Here is a 20,607-nt window from a genome sequence, read left to right as displayed (position 1 = left end):
ACAGACTTTAAATTTCTTATTTGGCTGAGTTTACCCAGCAGTTCGACGGGACAGTCCCGAAGTGACCACTTAACCTACCACTTGTGGTGGACCCTAGCCACCTGACTACCCAGGTGACCAGCCATTATATCATGGGCTTGTCATACGAGGAAGTCAATCGTCACTCTACACCCTACAAAGAGACAGTCAAAAGACGGTCAAAAATAGTCAAAGGATGGTAATCTTCAAATGGGTTCTCGGAAGTCAGTCACATTACTAGCTTTACTTTTCTTGCTATAAAACTAGGACATGGACTTGTTCTAGGATAGTGACGATTTTCTTTTATTCTTGATGAATAGCCCAAAACATGCGAATTGGAGCCAACTGGTGGTAAGATATTAATGGAAATAAAGGTTAAAAATTTCAAGTGTCTTCTCTATAGAAAACTATGGGACATCAATGTGACGATTGATCCGAAAGATATAAATTTGAATCAACCAGATGGTGGCATATTAGTAGAAAGTAATAATCATTTCTCTAAAAGATGGGTAAAATAACTACTTTCAGAAGTACAACAAAAAAAAAAACAACTTTTTAGAGTATAATCTCTGGGTTACTTGAGAACAGTGAAGAGACGACTGTCTCCGCTACCGCTAACAAAGAGGACACTATAGAGACGACTGTCTTCATTCTCGATTACAAAGGGTACATTCGAGACGAATGACCCAAAACATACGGATTACTATGGTTAACTATTAAAGGAAATTACTGTCTTTTTCGTATGCATTGACTGTTTTTCGAACTGCTGGGTATTGGGTATGCGGATGATGTGCCTGTAGTGGTAAATATCTGGCAATTATCCGGATACTTTAACGCAAAGGATAAAGTTTGCACTCAAGTCACTCAGCACATGAAGCACCTGCTATAAGTCCATCTAAAACGAAACTTATTCTCTTTATTATTCCACAGTTAAATGGGATAAAAAGGGAGTAATCCTGTATTCAAAACTATCATTGCATTTCAACACTCAATCTTAGGTGTCTCATACTTATGTAGGAGTAAATGGAATCGTTCGCACATCTGTTTAATGATAACGGAGCCCCTTCGCACCACCCTATCAAAGGTTATTTTTCTCATGATGGGATAGCTACCTATTGAAGGTCCAAGATATTGCCCTCAACGCTGCTATTAGACTCAACACCACTTTCATATGATTCAATCAGATCACTCCACTAATTTCCATTGTCTGGGAGAAATACCTGAATAAATTGAATATTACTTCGGCAAACCATCTTCTGCTTTTTACAATTGGTTCGTGTTTTAAACAATTCTCCATGACGAATCGTGTAAGGTTTTCACCAATGGCTCAAAATCAAACCAAGGTCACTCTACCATTCTCAATTGTCTGGACAAATTTAATATTGCATCGCCAAAACATATTTTCATTGAAGCTTTACTGTGACTAATCAACACGATCCAGTTATGATGAAAATAATCCTCCATGACGCATCGTCTTTACCGATAGCTGTTACATAGCACATTCTGGAACGGAAGTTTCCAGACCAATGTAGTGTTCTTCAGTCTAACCTTTCAGCCATAACTAAAAAAAGTAATGATTGCCAGGCAGGCCTAAGATCAAAATTAGACTGCAGGGCATCCCTTAATGAGATGACAAAACATTCCACAATAAGACTGTACTGGATTTCAGGACAACAGCAAATTTAGGATAAATCGCGGACTTTCTTGTCAGCTTCTTCACCTCTTGACCCTTTCGTCGGCATTTTGCTCTTTTCGTGAAAAATAACTCTGATTCAGATTGAAATTTTCTTTAGAAAATTATTCTGATGTATACTCAATTTTCAATTAAAATTACTTTGAATCAGACTCATATTTTCTCTAGAAAATTAGTATGATGCAGGTTCAATTTTTCAATAGGAAAAGACTCTGATTCATTCTCAAATTTTCTATAGAAAATGACTCTGAATCAGATTCAAATTTTCTATAGTAAATGATTCTCATTTACTAATTTTTGATTCAATCTCAAATTCTCCATAGAAAATTAGTATGATGCAAGATCAAATTTTCTATAGAAAATGAATATGATTTAGACTCAAATTCTCTATAGAAAATTACTCTGGTTCAGACTCATATTTTCTATAGTAAATGATGCTCATTCAGACTCAAATTTCTATAGAAAATATTAAAATTTTATATAGAAAATGACTTTAATTATACCCTTCACCTTCGTGAGAAGGGTATATATAAGTTTGTCATTCCGTTTGTAATTTCTATAATATAATTTTCCGACCCTATAAAGTATATATATTCTGGATCCTTATAGGTAGCGGAGATGATTAAGCCATGTCCGTCTGTCTGTCTGTCTGTCCGTCTGTCTGTCTGTATGTTTGTTGAAATCAGTTTTTAGAAGACCCCAGATATCTGCGAGATCCGAATCTTCCATAATTCTATCAGACATACGACCGGCAAGAACGCTATTTAAAATCAGCAAAATCGGTCCATAAATAACGGAGATATGAGCAAAAAACCGAGACAACCTCTGAAAATTTCATATAAAATTTAGATTTTTTATTCATGCTCAGACAGAAACTGCGAAAAACAAAAACAAAATACATAACAATACGGTAAATATTGTTATTGTAATTTGTTTTTAAAAGCAAAGCAGAGCAAGAGCAGCAGAGCAAGAGTAGTAGAGCGAGAGCAGCACTAATGTTTTGTTATTGGCTAGAAATATGAAATTAAGTATGTAGAGCCTGGATTAAGTGAGAACCTATAAAAGGGGACTTTCTGGTACTTTTTCGTTTTTCAAAAGGTATTTTTTTGAAATTTCTATAATATTGAACCTAGAAACATGAAATTAAGTATGCATGGCCCGGATTAAGTGAGGACCCAAACAAGGGGAGTTTTTGGTACTTTTTCGTTTTTCAAAAGGTACTTTTTGCAATTTCTACAATATTGAACCTAGAAACATGTAATTAAGTATGTATGGCCCGGATTAAGTGAGGATCCATAAAAGGGGACTTTTTCGTTGTTCAAAAGGTACTTTTTGCAATTTCTACAATACTGAACCTAGAAACATGTAATTAAGTATGTATGGCCCGGATTAAGTGAGGACCCATAAAAGGGGACTTTTTGGTACTTTTTCGTTCTTCAAAAGGTACTTTTTGCAATTTCTACAATATTGAACCTAGAAACATGTAATTAAGTATGTATGGCCCGGATTAAGTGAGGACCCATACAAGGGGACTTTTTGGTACTTTTTCGTTTTTCAAAAGGTACTTTTTGCAATTTCTACGATATTAAACCTAGAAACATGTAATTATGTATGTATGGCCCGGATTAAGTAAGGACCCATAAAAGGGGACTTATTGGTACTTTTTCGTTTTTCAAAAGGTACTTTTTGCAATTTCTACGATATTAAACCTAGAAACATGTAATTAAGTATGTATGGCCAGGATTAAGTGAGGATCCATGAAAGGGTACTTTTTGGTACTTTTTCATTCTTCAAAAGGTACTTTTTGAAATTTCTATAATATTGAACCTAGAAACATATTATTAAGTTCGTATATCCCGGATTAAGTGAGAACCAGTAAAAGGGGACTTCTTGGTACTTTTTCATTCTTCAAAAGGTACTTTTTACAATTTCTACAATATTGAACCTAGGAACATGTAATTAAGTTTGTATGGCCCGGATTAACTGAGGACCCATAGATGGGGACTTTTTGGTACTTTTTCGTTCTTCAAAAGGTACAAAAGGCTTTAAACACATCATGGTGAAGGGTATATAAGATTCGGCACAGCCGAATATAGAACTCTTACTTGTTTAGACATAAATTTTCTATAAAAAAATACTCTCATTCAGACTAAATTTTCTGTAGAAAATGACCTAAATTAGACTCAATTTATACAAAGAAAATAATTCTGAATCCGACTAAAATTTTCTATATAAAATTATTCTGAGTCACACTCATCTTTTCTATAGAAAATTATTCTACTTTACACTTAAATTGTCTATAGAAAATTACTCTAATTCAGACTTTTATAAACATAGTGAGTCTATTTCAAATTTTATATAATCTTTTCATACAAAAATTTCCATTGAAAATGATTTTGATTCAGATAAAAAAAATGTTTTGTAAAATACTTTATTTTAATGATTATTATACAAAAAATTTTCCACCTCTTTGGCACACCTTCTTATGTTTTTTTTAAGATTAATGTCTAGTAACTTATATTAATTCTCTACTAACAAAACAATGACTAATTTAGTTAAAATACTGACCATTCAGCACAATAACGACCATCATGAAAATCCCATTAAAATTAGATCGCTGGTAATTTAAACACAATTTTACATGACAACAAAATAAAAGCAAAAATACTTACTTGCTTTTAAATAAAGTAAAAGAAAAGTGCTGAGAAAACAAACAAAAAGGGAAAACAAGGATATAACTAAAGCAATTGGTGGATAAAAAGACACAAGTACTTTGTAAGCAAAAGAAAAATATTAGCAAAAAAAATGAACTCAAAAAAATATAAACTCCCTTCAAACATTTACAAAAATTTAATGTACATGTCCATAATACAAACGTTATCATAGCAGTCCACAATTTATTTAATCGTTTGTCTGGCACCCCACCAAACATACATGACAAACAGTGTTAAAATCACACACACACTGGGAAGAATAAAATAAAGCATCAGAAACAGTTGTAATGACTGGTGGCAGCAAAGTGTTGATGACAGGGAGCAAAATTTTGTTATATTAAACACTATAAGATTTAGTTTTTTTTATAACAGTTTCTTTTTTTAAGAATTACACACTCTAAAATTGCACGCAACATCAGACAGTTAGACGAATGAACTAACGTACACTTATTGTTTGAATTGCTTATTCAACTGTAAGATAATTTCGTTGAGAAAAAAAAGGAAATTGTATTTTCATACTCGTTTTGAGTCATGAATGGTCATAAATGCATCAAATAAAGATTTCTTTTTTTACGTTTTTGTCCAAATTCAACTTCCGTCGACACATACATACATCCTTTTTGATGTCATAAAAATTTTTGTTAGTTTATGTACCCAACGGTTTTAAGAGGACTCAAAGTATCCCTGAGTTAGACTCCAATGTTGTAAAGAAAATTATCTCCAGTCAGAATTAAATATTTTAAAGAAAATGAGTTTAAATTAGATGCAAAATTTATAAAATGAGTCTGAGTCAGATCCTAATTTTCTAAAGAAAATGAGTCTGAGTCAGACTCAAGTTTTCTAAAGAAAATAAGTCAGAATCGTGCTAAATGAAAAAAGTTTGAGTCGGACTCAAAATTTCTAAAGAAAATGAGTCTGGGTCAAACTAAAATTTTCTAAAGGAAATGGGTCTGAGTTAGATTAAAATTCTTAAAAAAAATGAGTCTGAGAATTTTCTAAAAAAAAATGAGTCTGAGTCAGACTCAAATTTTCTAAAGATAATGAGTCTGAGTCAGACTAAAATTTTCTAAAGAAATTAAGTCTCATTCAGACTAAAATTTTCTAAAGAAATTAAGTCTCATTCAGACTCAAATTTTCTAAAGAAAATGAGTCTGAGTCAGACTCAAATTTTCTAAAGAAAATGAGTTTGATTCAAACTCAAATTTTCTAAAGAAAATAAGTTTGATTCAAACTCAAATTTTCTAAAGAAAAAGAGTTTGATTCAGACTCAAATTTTCTAAAGAAAATAAGTTTGAGTCAGACTCAAAATTTCTAAAGAAAATGAGTATAAGTAAGACTCAAATTTTCTAAAGATATTGAGTCTGAGTCAGACTCAAATTTTCTAAAGAAATTGATTCTCTGTCAGACTCAACTTTTCTAAAGAAAATGAGTCTGAGTCAAACTCAAATTTTCTAAAGAAAATGAGTCTGAGTCAAACTAAAATTTTCTAAAGAAAATGAGTCTGAGTCAAACTAAAATTTTCTAAAGAAAATGAGTCTTAGTCAGACTCAAATTTTCTAAAAAAAATGAGTCTTAGTCAGACTCAAATTTTCTAAAAAAAATGAGTCTGAGTCAGACTCAAATTTTCTAAAGAAAATGAGTCTGAGTCAGACTCAAATTTTCTAAAGAAAATGAGTCTGAGTCAGACTCAAATTTTCTAAAGAAAATGAGTCTGAGTCAGACTCAAATTTTCTAAAGAAAATGAGTCTGAGTCAGACTCAAATTTTCTAAAGAAAATGATTCTGAGTCAGACTCAAATTTTCTAAAGAAAATGAGTCTGAGTCAGATTCAAATTGTCTAAAGAAAATGAGTCTGAGTCAGACTCAAATTTTCTAAAGAAAATGAGTCTGAGTCAGACTCAAATTTTCTAAAGAAAATGAGCCTGAGTCAGTCTCAAATTTTCTAAAGAAAATGAGTCTGAGTCAAACTCAAATTTTCTAAAGAAAATGAGTCTGAGTTAGAGTAACTTTTCCAAAAAAAAAAACAAGTTTGAGTCGAGCTCAAAATAAGACTCAAACTTTAAAAAAAAGGAGTCTGAGTCAGCCGATATATAATTATGTATATCTAAGAATTCAGAACAGCAGGTATAATGTAAACTATTTGAGTAAAGAACGAGACTGTAAAAGTGTGAGAGAGATACCATTGAAGGGTATAAGCACGTCTACGCCAATATTTTATGAACATTTGTTTTTTCATACTTCTTATAGTTTTATTTTTATTTAATTTTTTGTTCTGGTTGCACGTGTGAATAATCACACTTGAAAAGTATTTAGTTTAGTCAGCAATAGAAAAAAATATTTAAGGCAAACATGAAAAAATACTAACTGGTCCTTCCAGCAGCAGCAGTAAAAACAGGCAGCAATGAAAAACTGGAGAAAAAAATCTATGTTTAATAGTATTTTTTTATGTGGACATTTGATAGTTTTTTCTTTCCTAACACAAGTTTGTTGGATATTTCTCTTTTCTAGATGATTTTTTTGAGATTTTTATTATTGTTCAAATATTTGTAAATACTTTAGTAGGCTTTGATGTGTACAAGATTTGTAATGTTTAAAATGTGTTTAAATTTTTTGTTAAGTAATTTCTAACCCCTATCTAAAAACATTTAATTAATTAACCTTACGAAAAATAAATCCAAGACAATTTATAAAATTTCCTTTATTTTGTTAAATGTTTTCAATTAATTTTACTTATTTAAACCATTAATCTACATGAAAGTTCTAGCATAAATAGCTAAATAATAAATATTGTATATTTAGTAAAAATTCATTACTTGACATAAGAAAATCTAGCAAATACTACTTTTGACCCCTAAAACCACAAATCTTTTGCAATAATTTATTTCTTCTTAAACAATATAAAATCATTCTCTTGTACATCAATAATCTAACATTATCATTAAATAGCAATTAATAAAAATAGTAAATCTACTACTGTCCTAGAATTGATTCTTTAAATGTAGAAGTATTAAATACATGTTTAAAAGATTTATAAAGTCATTATTCTGAGTAAAAAAAACAACAACAACAACATTCTTAGAAACCAGTACAATTTAATAAATTAATTGTTAAGCTTAAAGAATTTATATTAAATAAAAATGTATCATCCCAGTAGGAAATTTTGTTTGAACAACATAAAATTTCACTTTAAAACTGAAAAAACAACATTTTGTTTAAAAACTTTGGAATAAAAATTTCACTCATTACTAGAACATTTAACATAATAATGATCTTAAATATCTATTCGGGTAGTGTTGTGGTGTATGAGAGGCTAAATGAAATAATGGACTGATTGTAATCACTTTCAGTCCTTTACAGTATTTCCATAGAGTAAATTCTACCTCTTTTTTACTTCTTTGGAAGTTCTTTTTCTTTTCTTGCTGGTCTGTAGAGTACGCTTTATATGGATAGACAGACGGACGGACTGATAAACGACAAATTAATTATGAGCCGATTGTTATGCATAGGGTGGTTTTAGGACCAATATTTTTGGGAGTTACAAACCTCTGAATGAACGCATAATACCTTTCTCACTATAGTAGCGTCTGAATCAGAGTTTTCCTTTTTTATATGATTTTGACTCGTTTCTCTCTAACAGAGACAATTTCTATAGAAAATTTAAGTCTAAATTAGATTTATTTTCTATGAAAAATTTCAGTTGGATTTAGAGAAATTTTCTGTAAAAAATTTGGTTATGAATTAAAGCAATTTTTCATAGAAAATTTAAGTCTGAATTAAAGACAATTCTAATCTTAATTAGTGTAATTTCCTATAGAATATATAGATCTGATTTAAATCCATTTTGCATAATTGAGTCTGAATCAAAGTCATTTTCAATAGAAAATTTGAGTCTGAATTAGAGTCAATTTCTATAGAAAAATGAGTCTGAATCAAAGTCATTTTCAATAGAAAATTTGAGTCTGAATTAGAGTCAATTTCTATAGAAAAATGAGTCTGAATTAGAGTCAAATTCTACAGAAAATTTGAGTCTGAATCAGAGTCATTATCTATGAAAATTTGAGTTTGAATCAGAGTAATTTTCAATAAAAATTTGAGTCTGAATCAGAGTCATTTTCCATAGAAAATTTGAGTCTGAATCAGAGACATATTCCATAGAAAATTTGAGTCTGAATCAGGGTCATATTCTATGAAAATTTGAGTCTGAATCAGAGTCATTTTCTATGAAAATTTGAGTCTGAATCAGAATAATTTTCTATGAAAATTTTAGTCCGAATTAGAGAGTTTTTCTATAGAAAATTTGAATCCTTATCAGAGTCATTTTCTATAGAAAATTTTAATCTGATTGAGAGTTATTTTCTATAGAAAATTTTAGTCGGGTTCAGATTCATTTTATATAGAAAATTTGAGTCGGATTCAGAATAATTTTTTACAGAAACTTGTGTCTGATTTAGAGTCTTATTTCATAGAATATTTAAGTCAGATTCAGGGTGAATTTCAACAAAAATTTGAGTCGGATTCCAAAAAATTTTCTATAGAAAATTTGAGCTTGAATCAAAGTAATTTTCCTCGAAAACTTTGAGTCTAAATCAAGGTCAAAATTTTAGTTCGAATCATATTAATTTTTACAGAAAATTTAAGCTTGAATCTGCATTTTCTATAGAATATTCTCCACACAATAGATTGAATTTCATTTCTTATAGAACATTTAACACTCAACAGAATGAGTAACATTTTCTATAGAAAATCAAAAAATTTAATTTCTCACTCAACAGTGTGAGTAAAATTTTCTAGAGAACATTTTTTTTTCTCAACCTATTGAGTATCTTTTTCAATAAAATATTTCAAACTGAACCGATTAAGTAACATTTTCAATAGAAAATATCTCACCAAGCCAAGTAAATAGTTTTTGAAACGTTTTTATAGAAAATTTCAAACTCAACACAGGGAAAGAGAGAAGTATTTATAGAAAATGTCTTATTCAACAGAATGAGTAACATTTTCTATAGTAAATTAAAAGAGAGCGAGTAACATTAAATAAGTAAAACAGCAGTTTCTTTAGAAAATTTCTCTCTAAACATTGTCAGGAAAATTTTCAACTGGATAACATGTTTGTACAAATATGTATGTATTTATAATAAATTAATTCTTACAATATTAATTTCAATATTTCATTCTGACCTTTTTTGCTCTAAATTGTCAATTGAATACACAACTAAATTAATCATTCTCAAATATCATTATGTTCGTATTATAAGATAATGTTAATCATAGTGGCTAGAGAAATGTCTACAAATCTTGTCAATAATTTTGTAATCAAATCAATTTCTAAATAACAAAAAAAGAAACACAATTTGCAAAATTACAATATATGTATATAAACCTGAATACATAGAAAAACATTTAATATTAAAATTCCTAAATACATACAATACAAATGTCAATTTTTAACACACGTGTCATCAAAGAAAAAACATATACATATGTAGGTATGTATAACATTTGCAAAAAAAAGTAGATTAAATTGTGGCAAATTTACCAGGATATTGATGACTTAAATGTCTTTCGCATATTTATGTATACTCAAACATTTAACAAATCATCTTATAGATTTAACCTTTTTCTAACCCTTTCCACATAAACAACAAAACATTATCACATACATACAAAACTTTTCTTATACATACATATGTATTCATTCACCCATTTTCCTAAATACATACATATGTATAGAAAATTGAAAATTGTCATTCATTTCGACATGTCCTGTAACCCAACGTATGAATGAACACAAACAATTGTCACAATTTACTTGTTCTTCTTATTTTCTTTGTCACAATGATTACTTTGTACAACCTTTTAATGACCTTTGTAATGACAGATTTCTTACTTTTAAAGAATATTTCATTCTCCACATCAAATGTGTTTTTTTTTTTTTTTGCACTACAAAATGATTTATTATTTCCATTTATAATCCTCTTTCTACTACTCCATCATTCAATTGTTTTAGATATTTCTTTTTCAATCAATTTTCTTCTCTCTCTTCCCTATTATCTACACTATCTTTCAATTAATTTTAATTCTGTTTAGCCCGCACTCTGTGTTTTATTTATGATTTTTTTCCTGGCAACATATTTTCCTTTTAATAGTGTCACCTTTAAGAACATTATTATACTTGTTTAGTGTTTTCTTTTAATAGCATGGTGTGATTTAACGAGGGTTGATTTTTAAATAACTTTGGAAATTTCTGTTTTATGTCAAATTTTGCAACGCTAACAGTTTTATAGAACTTCTATTGATTCGTACACAAGTTAAAAATTTTAAAGTATTATTTTACCCATCGCTGCCTTAAATCTTAATTACGACGTATCTGATCTGCCGGGACATAGTGGAATGGGAAATGCACATTATAGTTGCTATCGTCCCCAAATCTTATTCACTAGTTAAATTAACACTATAAATAGAAGATTAAAGGATAAGAATCAGTTCTTCATTTAATATAATTCTAGTCGAACTGAGTTGAATTGAGGGTTTTGTGATAGTAAAGTGGAAAAGAATTAACAAGAATTGATTCAAATTAAGTCGAATATAAGTTAAAATTTCGTTAATTGATTAAATTCTAGTCAAATTGACCGGAATTGTTTCAACTGTAAAATTGTTCCAATTCTAGACGAATTGACTACATTTTAACCAATATTAGTCGAATTGACTAGAGATTATCTAATTCTGGTCGCTTTGACTAGAACTGATATAATTCTAGTTGAATTGTCTACAATTGATCTAATTCTAGTCGCATTGATAAGAACTTTCAATTCTAGACGAATTGACTACAGTTGACCCAACTCTGTTGGAATTGACTACAATTTATCCAATTTTTGTCGAATTGACTAGAAATGATCTAATTCTGGTCGCATTGAATAGAACTGATTCAATTCTAGTTGAATTGCTAATAACTGATCCAATTTCAGTCGCATTGATTAGAACTAATTAAATTCAAGTCGAATTGACTACAATTGAATCAATTCTAGACGAATTGACTACAGTTGATCCAACTATGTTGGAATTGACTACAATTTATCCAGTTTTTGTCGAATTGACTAGAAATGATCTAATTCTGATCGCATTGACTAGAACTGAATAAATTCTAGTCGAATTGTTAACAATTAATTTCAGTTGCATTGATTAGAACTAATTAAATTCAAGTCGAATTGACTGCAATTGAATCAATTCTAGACGAATTGACTACAGTTGACCCAACTCTGTTGGAATTGACTACAATTAGAAATGATCCAATTCTGGTCGCATTGACTAGAACTGATTCAGTTCTAGTCGAATTGTTAACAATTGATCCAATTTCAATCGCATTGATTAGAACTAAATAAATTCAAGTCGAATTGACTACAAATGATCCAATTCTAGACGAATTGACTATAATTGATCAAATTCTGGTCAAATTAACTACAATTTATCCAATTTTAGTCGAATTGACTAGAAATTATCTAATTCGCATTGACTAGAACTGATTCAATTCTAGTCGAATTGTTAACAATTGATCCAATTTCAGTCGCATTGATTAGAACTAATTCAGTTCAAGTCTAATTGACAGCAATTGATCTAATTATAGCTATATTCTAATCGAATTGACAAAAATTGATCCAACTCTGGTCGAATTAACTACAATTGATCCAATTTTAATCGAATTTAATAGAATTGATCCAATTGTAGCCGAATTAACTAGAATTGATCCAATTTTAGTCGAATTAACTAGAATTGATTCAAATATAGTCGAATTTACTAAAATTGATATTATTTTAATCGAATTAACTAGAATTGATTAAAGTTTAGACGAGTTTACAAGAATTGGTTCAATTCAAGTAGAATTAACCAAAAATCATACAATTTTAGTCGAGTTGACTCGAATTGGTTCCATTCAAGTCGATTTCCTAAGAATTGATACAATTCTAGTTGAATGGACAGGAATGGATCCAAATCTAGTAGAATTACCTATAATTGATCCAATTCTAATTAAATGAACTAGAATTGATTATAGTAGATCCGTCGAATTAATTCAATTAAATTGTTAAAAATTTAGGCGAATAGATAAGTCAAACTGATTTAGTTCAAGTCGAATAGGTTTTATTCTAGTCGAATTAACAAGGAAGGATCTAACACTATTCGTAATGCCTATAATTGATCCAATACTAGTCTAATCAACTAGAATTGATCCTATTTTAGTTTAATTGATTGCGGTTGATCCAATTGTCTTCGAATGTAGAACTTATGCAATTTTTTTACGAACTGACTATAGTTAAATCGGTCTAAATTTTGCGGAACTAATTAGTATAGATTTAGTTAAACTCCAATTAGAACTGATCCAATTGTAGTCATCACAACTTACTCAAAATCTCTATTTTACCACTAACTCAGTTATATATCAACTTTCAAATTCTCCTAAATTCCTACAATTTCATTTTCAGCTACTTTTGCAATAATACAAATAACTATAATAATAATGTTAAGTGATTTTCACATTTTATTATTATCCCAACAAAATCACAAAAAATATATTGTCTTTTCTTCAATTTCTTCAGTTTTTAATACAACACATTTGCCACTTTCTATTATTACTTCTCCATACTTTTTTTCTACTACACTTGCAACCACTTGTAATATTTTAGTTAACTATGACACCTTAGGTGAAATTTTATTCCCCTAACATTAGAGAGGGAGATACTAAAATTTAGTTATACAACAACTCGTAAACATTTACTAAATAAAAACTTGGTAAAGTAAAACCAAAGCCCATCACCCATTTTAAATGTGTCTCTGTTTCTTTTGTACTTGTTTGTCTTTAACTCAATAACATTAGTTTTCGTACTTGTGCAATTTGCCATTAGCAGCACCAGCACTTCATTTATGTACATTTCTTCATTCAGTCATTTGTTATCAAGTTTTGTACATTTTCATTATGTTACAGGACTACGTGACCGTATATGATGGTTATACAACGCGTGATCCAATTGTATTGAAATTCTGTGGTGGTGGTCAAGCTGTGCCCGCAGCAGTCTCTAGTGGTCCCGAATTATTGGTAGAGTTTACAACATCACCATATGGTACATTTACAGGAAGTTCATCGCAAGTATTGCCTTTGTATGGTTTTCAGTTGGAGGTAAGTTGGCGGCATTAGTAAAGTTAAATTGAAATTGATTTGATTTTTATTGTGATTTTGTGCTTAGGTTGAGGTAATATTTGTGGATATACAATCACCTACCTATTCAAAAAATAAGAAACCTTGTGAGTTTTGGATTAGAGGTTCGGGACGTGGTATCTTAGAGAATCCTAAACATTCTTTGGCCCCTAACACCACCTGTTTGTATCATTTACAAGGTGTGGGTATTTTTAAGACTTTCGATCATTTAAGTCTTTCACGTCGTACCAATGCCCAGGGTCTACATCATCCACCTTCACGATTTAAGGTGTGGATTTCTATGTTGAAATTTAATTTAGATCCAGAATTTGGTAACATTGATGAAACGTCAGTGGGTGCTATAGGTGTTCTGCAGACTCAGGAGGATTGCAGTGGTATGCTGCGCATATGGGATGGTTCGATGAGGGAGCCTCCCATATGCAAGGATTTAAATTGGTGAGTTAGCCGTTATGAAAGCCTAATCGGAAGTGTAAGTTAATTAATGTTTTTTCCAATTTCCAGCATGACTGAAACCAACCAAGTTCACCCTTCTCTACAACAATATTCCCACAATACCACCAATGTTATTGCAAGATATTGCCGCGGTACAGTGCCTCGAACATGTGATCGAGCAAATATAAATGAAACTTATGCCCGACCTTGTACAGTTTCCGAAAGTTATGTGTCGAGTGGAGATTCTATAACTTTAGAATTGAAAAACACGGAATCAACAGTCTTAAGGTATTGTGAACTTAAACAATTCTAGTTGAAATAACTAGAATTAATCTAGTTCTAATTGAATTAACTAGAATTTATTACATTAAGTTTGAATAAGTAACTATAACTGATAAATTAACTAAAATTTCAGTTGAATTAACAAGAATTGATCTAATTCTAGACGAACTGACGACATTTGATACAATTCTATTAGAATTATCTCATATAATTCCAATTCTAGTCGAACAACCTATAAATTGATACAATTTTAGTAGAAATGGTCTAATATTAGTCGAATTCACTTGAATTGATCCAATTCTAGATACAATTGACTACTATTAATCCAATTTTAGTCGATTTGACTAAAAATAATACAATTCTAGTCGCATTGAATAGAACAGATTAATTCTAGTCGAATTGTATACAATTGATCCAATTCTAGTAGCATTGATTAGAACTGATCCAATTCTAGTCGAATTGACTATAATTGATCCAATTCTGGACGAATTGACTACAATTGATCCAACTTTAGACGAATTGTCAAATCCAATCTGGTCGTATCGACTACAATCGATCCAATTTTAATCGAATTGACAAGAAATCATATAATTCTAGTCAAACTATCTACAAAAAATTCAATTCTAGTCGCACTGATTAAAACTGATTTTATTCTAGTCGAATTAACTACAATTGGTGCAATTCTATTCGAATGTATTATCTAATTCTAAACGAATTCTGGTCAAATTGACATGAATTCATTATATTGAATTCTTGATTATAATATCTGTATAAACAATCTCTCTCTTTGCAGACCCTTAGAATTTAAACTAAAATACGAATTCATCGATTTACATCAGGATGGCTTACCCATGGGTGGCGGAGAACTTGACTGCAATCGTAAATTCGTTAGTAATCTAATGGATCGTAAAGATCCTGCGATATTTCGCAGTGTACGCAATATATTTCTATTTGGTCGTGGTGGTACACGAAATCTTAAGTGCGTCTATAAATTTGAAGGCATGAGAAGTGAACGAGTTCGCATAAAATTACGCAAAGTCACCACCATGAATAGGCATTGTATGTCACGTGTGGATGAGGATATAAATAGGTCATTCTGTTATGGTGATACCAGTGTTAAGGTTGAGGTAAGTTGCCATAGACATTCATATACACATATAGTAATTTCCTTGTATTTGTTTCGTTGCATTCGCTCAATCGCACATACACACACAACAGATATTCGAACGTCCGTATCATGACACAATATTATTGCCACGCGGTTGCCTTTGTAATTCATCGAACTCATCACATTTACCAGTTGAATACACATCGACAAGTAATGATGTTGAAGTTCATTTTACTGCCTACAATATGACAACGTTGGATGATCCAGATGCTTTGAATTTTGAGGGAATGTTTGAGTTTATCAAAGGACCATCGAATTGTAAAGATGGTCGTAGGAAATTTGGTCCCAGCGGCACCATCGATATGACATTCGGAGATGTGAGTATAAAGTAATTCTTTACAAAAAATCGAAATAAAAGAAAGAATAAGAGTTAAAATCATCAACAATAATGTTGCAAATAACTAGAGACTAGATTGATTTCAATATGTGTATTTATGTTTGCATTTGTACAACAATTGCTGTTGTTGTTATTGTTGCTGTTAAATTGTATTTATTCATGTGTAATTTCAATTTTGCATGACAAATTCATTTGGTTTTTGGAATTTATTTGGTTTTTATTCATTTTTTTACTATGTGCTCTTTACAGATGGAATGTCGCACCCGCCCTTGGCTTATTGAACCATCGAATGGTAATAAATTCTTGTACATACGTTTGAAAGCGATTTTCCTGCGTAAATACAATCCTAAAAAGGCCATGAACACTACCATAGTGGGTACAAGTTCATATCGTTGTGAAACTAAAGCCAGAGCTGTACTAACTACTGCAGAAGGTGAGTTTAAATTATTATGTCATAATTAGTGGAAACAAACCAGTGTTGCTCGGGTTATATACCTGATCTTGTATTGAAGTTAACACTTATCTTAACAGAGCAATATCTCACCATGACATGTTGGTTGAAAAATAATTTGAAAGAATTTTTATGTAATTGTTCCAGTTTTAGTTGAATTGTTTACAACTGATGAAATTTTCGGTAACTTGATCCACTTTTAGATGGATTGACTATAACTGATACTTATGTATTTATATATCCGATAATTAATCCAGTTCTAGCTTAATTAACAAAAAACAACCAACTTTATTCGAATCGACTAGAATTAATAACTGAATTGACTAGAATCAATTCAAATCGAATTAATTAGACCTGATTCATTTCAAATCGAATTAACTGGATCTGATCCAATTCAAATCGAATTGCTATCGATTTCTGCATTTAAACTAATTTCTGACTAGAGAAGACAGTTTACACTATGACTATTCCATCATGCTTGAAGACATTGATTACCACAGAAAAACAAATGAAATATTACATGCTGAAAGCGCGAGTGTCTTAAAGCAGACGGTAGAACACACATCTAGTCAAATCATTTGATCTCTGACTTGATTAACGTTACTTAAGAATCTCGCATCTTTAAAGAGAAACATTTGAAGGTTTGGCTCTTTGTAGATTTTAAACCGGAAAACGACAAACAAGCTTTGAATGCCTAAGTTTTAGCGAAGTGAGAGAACGATATAGATCGACATACTAGAAACACTATATGTGTTATATTAAGACGGTTGTAGGAGAACAATACTTCATCTTAGCATCACAAAATATCATTAATCAATAGAGTCTAACGCCCCTGATCACAGAAAAACAAATACAATATTAAATGCCGAGAAATGCATGAGAACAAGGATTAAATCTGTTGTTCCCTTGACACACGCTTTCTGTCATGATTATATTTCTAAGCCGGGTTTGATATCACGTTTCAACCGATCTATTTAAACCGTTTGATTTCTAATTTGACTACGGTTTCTAAAACAACATGTTATTTCAAAAAAGAGGCCCATTAAAAGTTTTTACTCATGGTAGATTTTACCAAACCAAAAAACGACAAACAAGATTCAGCGTAGAGAGAGAACGAAGAAGATCAACATACTAGAAGCACTATAGAGATATATTAAGACGTTAGATGAAATAAGTATAGTCTCCTTAAAAACGATCAAGCTCAGATTACTGCCTCTTAACCTTCATTTTAACCTTCCGACAGATTCCTCATTAAACACCTCAACGTTAACGGAAAATCCAAGTGTTTCTGTTTGGTATTTAGAGATCGGTAGTGCCTCATTAATTGATATAGTCAATTTTGTCAGATTTTGTATTTTCAAAACAACAATATTGAGTCTTAGAGTTGATTTACGGACAAGACCTAACGAGTCCTATGTTAGCTTTAGATGTACATTCACTTAATGTAATCTGTTATCCTATTAACAAAATTTTACTCTTTGAACTAAGAAAATTCTAAAGTTGCTAATTTAAATGAATTAAACGAATCAATATCATTTATACTTTTAAAACCTTTAGGCTTAAGAAAGCTATTTAATTTATGTATTTTCGTAATTGATAGCAAATACGATTTTCTATATTCTATCACTAGTAACCTTTTAATACTAATTTAAACAAGAATAAAAAAAAAGAAATTCTACTATTTTAACTTGTGTCTCTGTCTATGTATAAGCATTTGTGTATAAAATTGTCATTTCATTTTGTAGGTTTAACAATCACAGCATGCCCACTGGCACCTGATTCAAAAGCCTATGAATATGTGGAGATTTTCAGTGCTGGCTGGAATGAACGTCCTAATTTTGCCATTGCAAATCGTTCAAAAGCCATTAGTGTAGAGTTCCTAAGACCAGAGAATGGTGACTTTTCATTTAATTGGATGGAATTGATACCAGGACCAACACTCAGTATAGCAGGTAAGTTTGGCTAATATACACTTATACATACTACTACTACTTACAAACAATGTAAAATGTCTAATTTGCCTATAAAGTATTCTTTTTTGTAATTTACAATTGTTAAAAGTTTATTTGAATTTTGTCTCTCTTTCACTCTCCCTCTCTGTCTTTGTCTTTATTTTTCTTTGTGTAGAAGAATGCCAGTATAAATGCTCTGAGTTGAATGCCTGTGTTAATGTTAGTGTTTGGTGTGATGGCATACAACATTGTCCCTCAGGTGATGATGAAACTTTCCTGCAATGCTCGGCCATTATGAAATTACCTACTGAAATTTTGGCAACATTGTGTTTGATTATTGTACTCTTCTGTTGTGCATTTGCAGCGTTTGCCTACAAGTAAGTATTAACAAAGTTTTTCAATTTTGTTTATTATTTAGTTTTTTTTTTGCGCATTTTACACCGTTTCCCAAAAGGCAATCATGTAATATTGAATCGGTTACAATAAAATGACTTGAATTTTGATAATATTTCAGACCTTAGAAACAAGATAGTAAGTAACCAATACCAGGAAAAGAACTTTGCCGGATGCCGACGGACAAGTTTCGAAAACCTATGGTAATGTATCTAGCTTCAACAATATCGAGAAGGACAACTCTATCTAATCTGGACAGTTTTGGAAGTTATTTGAACTGAAGAATCACAAAGTCCTTTCAAATGACACAATTTAAAATAATAAAATGCTCAATATGCATTATTGTATTATAAACAAGTCATACTAAATATTTTCAGGACGCATCTGAATCCTTTAACGACTACTGACTCGAAAACTTTTAAGGAGATCTCATGAAAAACAAAAATCTCATAAAAACTAAATAAGAGAAGAGTTATGAACCATAATCCTTCAAATATTGAAGGATCAATTTTGTTTTCTTGGGAATTTCTCAAGAACTCAGCTTTCCCGCGATATATCTTCAACGTATTAATGTTAAATCATACTAACATGGCGGCTATTCGCGAGTATAATTGCGTGAACTAATTTGCCGATTATCACCAAAAATTAATGACTGATTCGAAAACTCTTAATAATTTTCTAATGAAATCTCATAAAAACTAAATAACAAATGAGTTGTGAATCACAATCCTTCTAATATTGGAGGATCAATCTCAGATTTTGTCTTCTTGGCAATTTCTGTTCAACAATCAAAATTTAGCTTTCCCTCAATATATCTTTTAACGGTATCACAGTAGCCAGTGAATCGTCATCCTATTGCCATCCTCTTCTCCAATGAAAGTTCTCCTTTTTGGCAAATGTATATACAAGGATTTAGTGTTAAATCATACTAACATAGCGGCTATTCGCGAGCATAATTGCGTAAACTAATTTGCCAATCTTGATCTTCAATAAGTTGTCGTATATGACAAAAAAATTCTCCGATGTAATGATCCTTTAACAATCAGCGTTCCCACACTTTTATCATCAAAAATCGATAACGATTACTGACTCGAAAACTCTTAATCATTCTCTAATGAGATCTCATGAGAAACAAAGATCTTATAAAAACTAAATAACAGAAGAGTTATAAACCACAATTCTTCTAATATTCAATCACAGATTTTGTCTTCTTGGCAATTTCTGATCAACAATCAAAACTCAACTTTCGCTCGATATATCTTTCAATGGTATCACAGTAGCCAGTGAATCGTCATCCTCTTCTTCAGGAAAATGCCTCCTTTTTGGCAAATGTATATCAACGATTTTATGTTAAATCATACTCGCAGAGCGCCTATTCGCGAGCATAATTGCATAAACTAATTCGCCGAAACTGATCTTCAATAAGTTGTCGTATATGATCACAAAATTCTCCGATGATCCTTTAACAATCAGCGTTAATGTTTATCACCTAAAATCGGTCGATGAATCCCATTGATTCCTCATCCAAATGCGATAATTTAGCCTTTTGGTTTCCAGTCTATAGAAATCATACGGGACTCCCATTTGGTCGCTTTGTAATGGCAGTTATGATAAGAAATCCGAAAGAAGAAGGAAGTATGGTATAGAGAAATTTTATATTTCCACGAAGACTTGGATGAATCGCAGACTGTCATTGCTGGGGTTTCACTGGAACCAAGTGAGACCTTTTTATGAAGAGTTAAAAATATTTAGTACGATTTGAATGATTTTTAAAACAATTCGTAGTATCTGATGAATGGGTTAATGTCTTTCAGTCTTACAATAAATGTCTTGGAATTTAAAACGAATATCTTCTAAAGCAGGACAAAGAAGGTGATCAATGAATAAGTTTTATTTTTTATCCTGAGAGCTTCTATAAAATTCGTTGCATAGTAAACCAAGTCTTCTATACAGTGTCCATTAA

At 30.9% G+C, this 20,607-nt stretch overlaps 1 protein-coding gene across 2 annotated transcripts in view; it reads left to right on the top strand.

Moving 5' to 3' along the window:
• Nucleotides 1-20,607, top strand: part of LOC111683168 — a 114,925-nt gene that overhangs the window by 90,675 nt on the left and 3,643 nt on the right. For both annotated transcript variants that reach the window (XM_046951669.1, XM_046951668.1), the window contains 8 exons: nucleotides 13,399-13,590; nucleotides 13,658-14,064; nucleotides 14,131-14,349; nucleotides 15,137-15,470; nucleotides 15,562-15,828; nucleotides 16,098-16,281; nucleotides 18,045-18,251; nucleotides 18,427-18,628. In XM_046951669.1, coding sequence (XP_046807625.1) covers nucleotides 13,399-13,590; nucleotides 13,658-14,064; nucleotides 14,131-14,349; nucleotides 15,137-15,470; nucleotides 15,562-15,828; nucleotides 16,098-16,281; nucleotides 18,045-18,251; nucleotides 18,427-18,628 — 2,012 coding nt within the window. The remainder of the gene's footprint in view (nucleotides 1-13,398; nucleotides 13,591-13,657; nucleotides 14,065-14,130; nucleotides 14,350-15,136; nucleotides 15,471-15,561; nucleotides 15,829-16,097; nucleotides 16,282-18,044; nucleotides 18,252-18,426; nucleotides 18,629-20,607) is intronic.

This window comes from Lucilia cuprina, chromosome 5 (genome assembly GCF_022045245.1).
Source record: "Lucilia cuprina isolate Lc7/37 chromosome 5, ASM2204524v1, whole genome shotgun sequence".
NCBI classification, from domain to species: domain Eukaryota; kingdom Metazoa; phylum Arthropoda; class Insecta; order Diptera; family Calliphoridae; genus Lucilia; species Lucilia cuprina.
The sequence above is the reverse complement of the archived record's forward strand: the minus strand, read 5'-3'. Positions and strand labels throughout refer to the sequence as shown.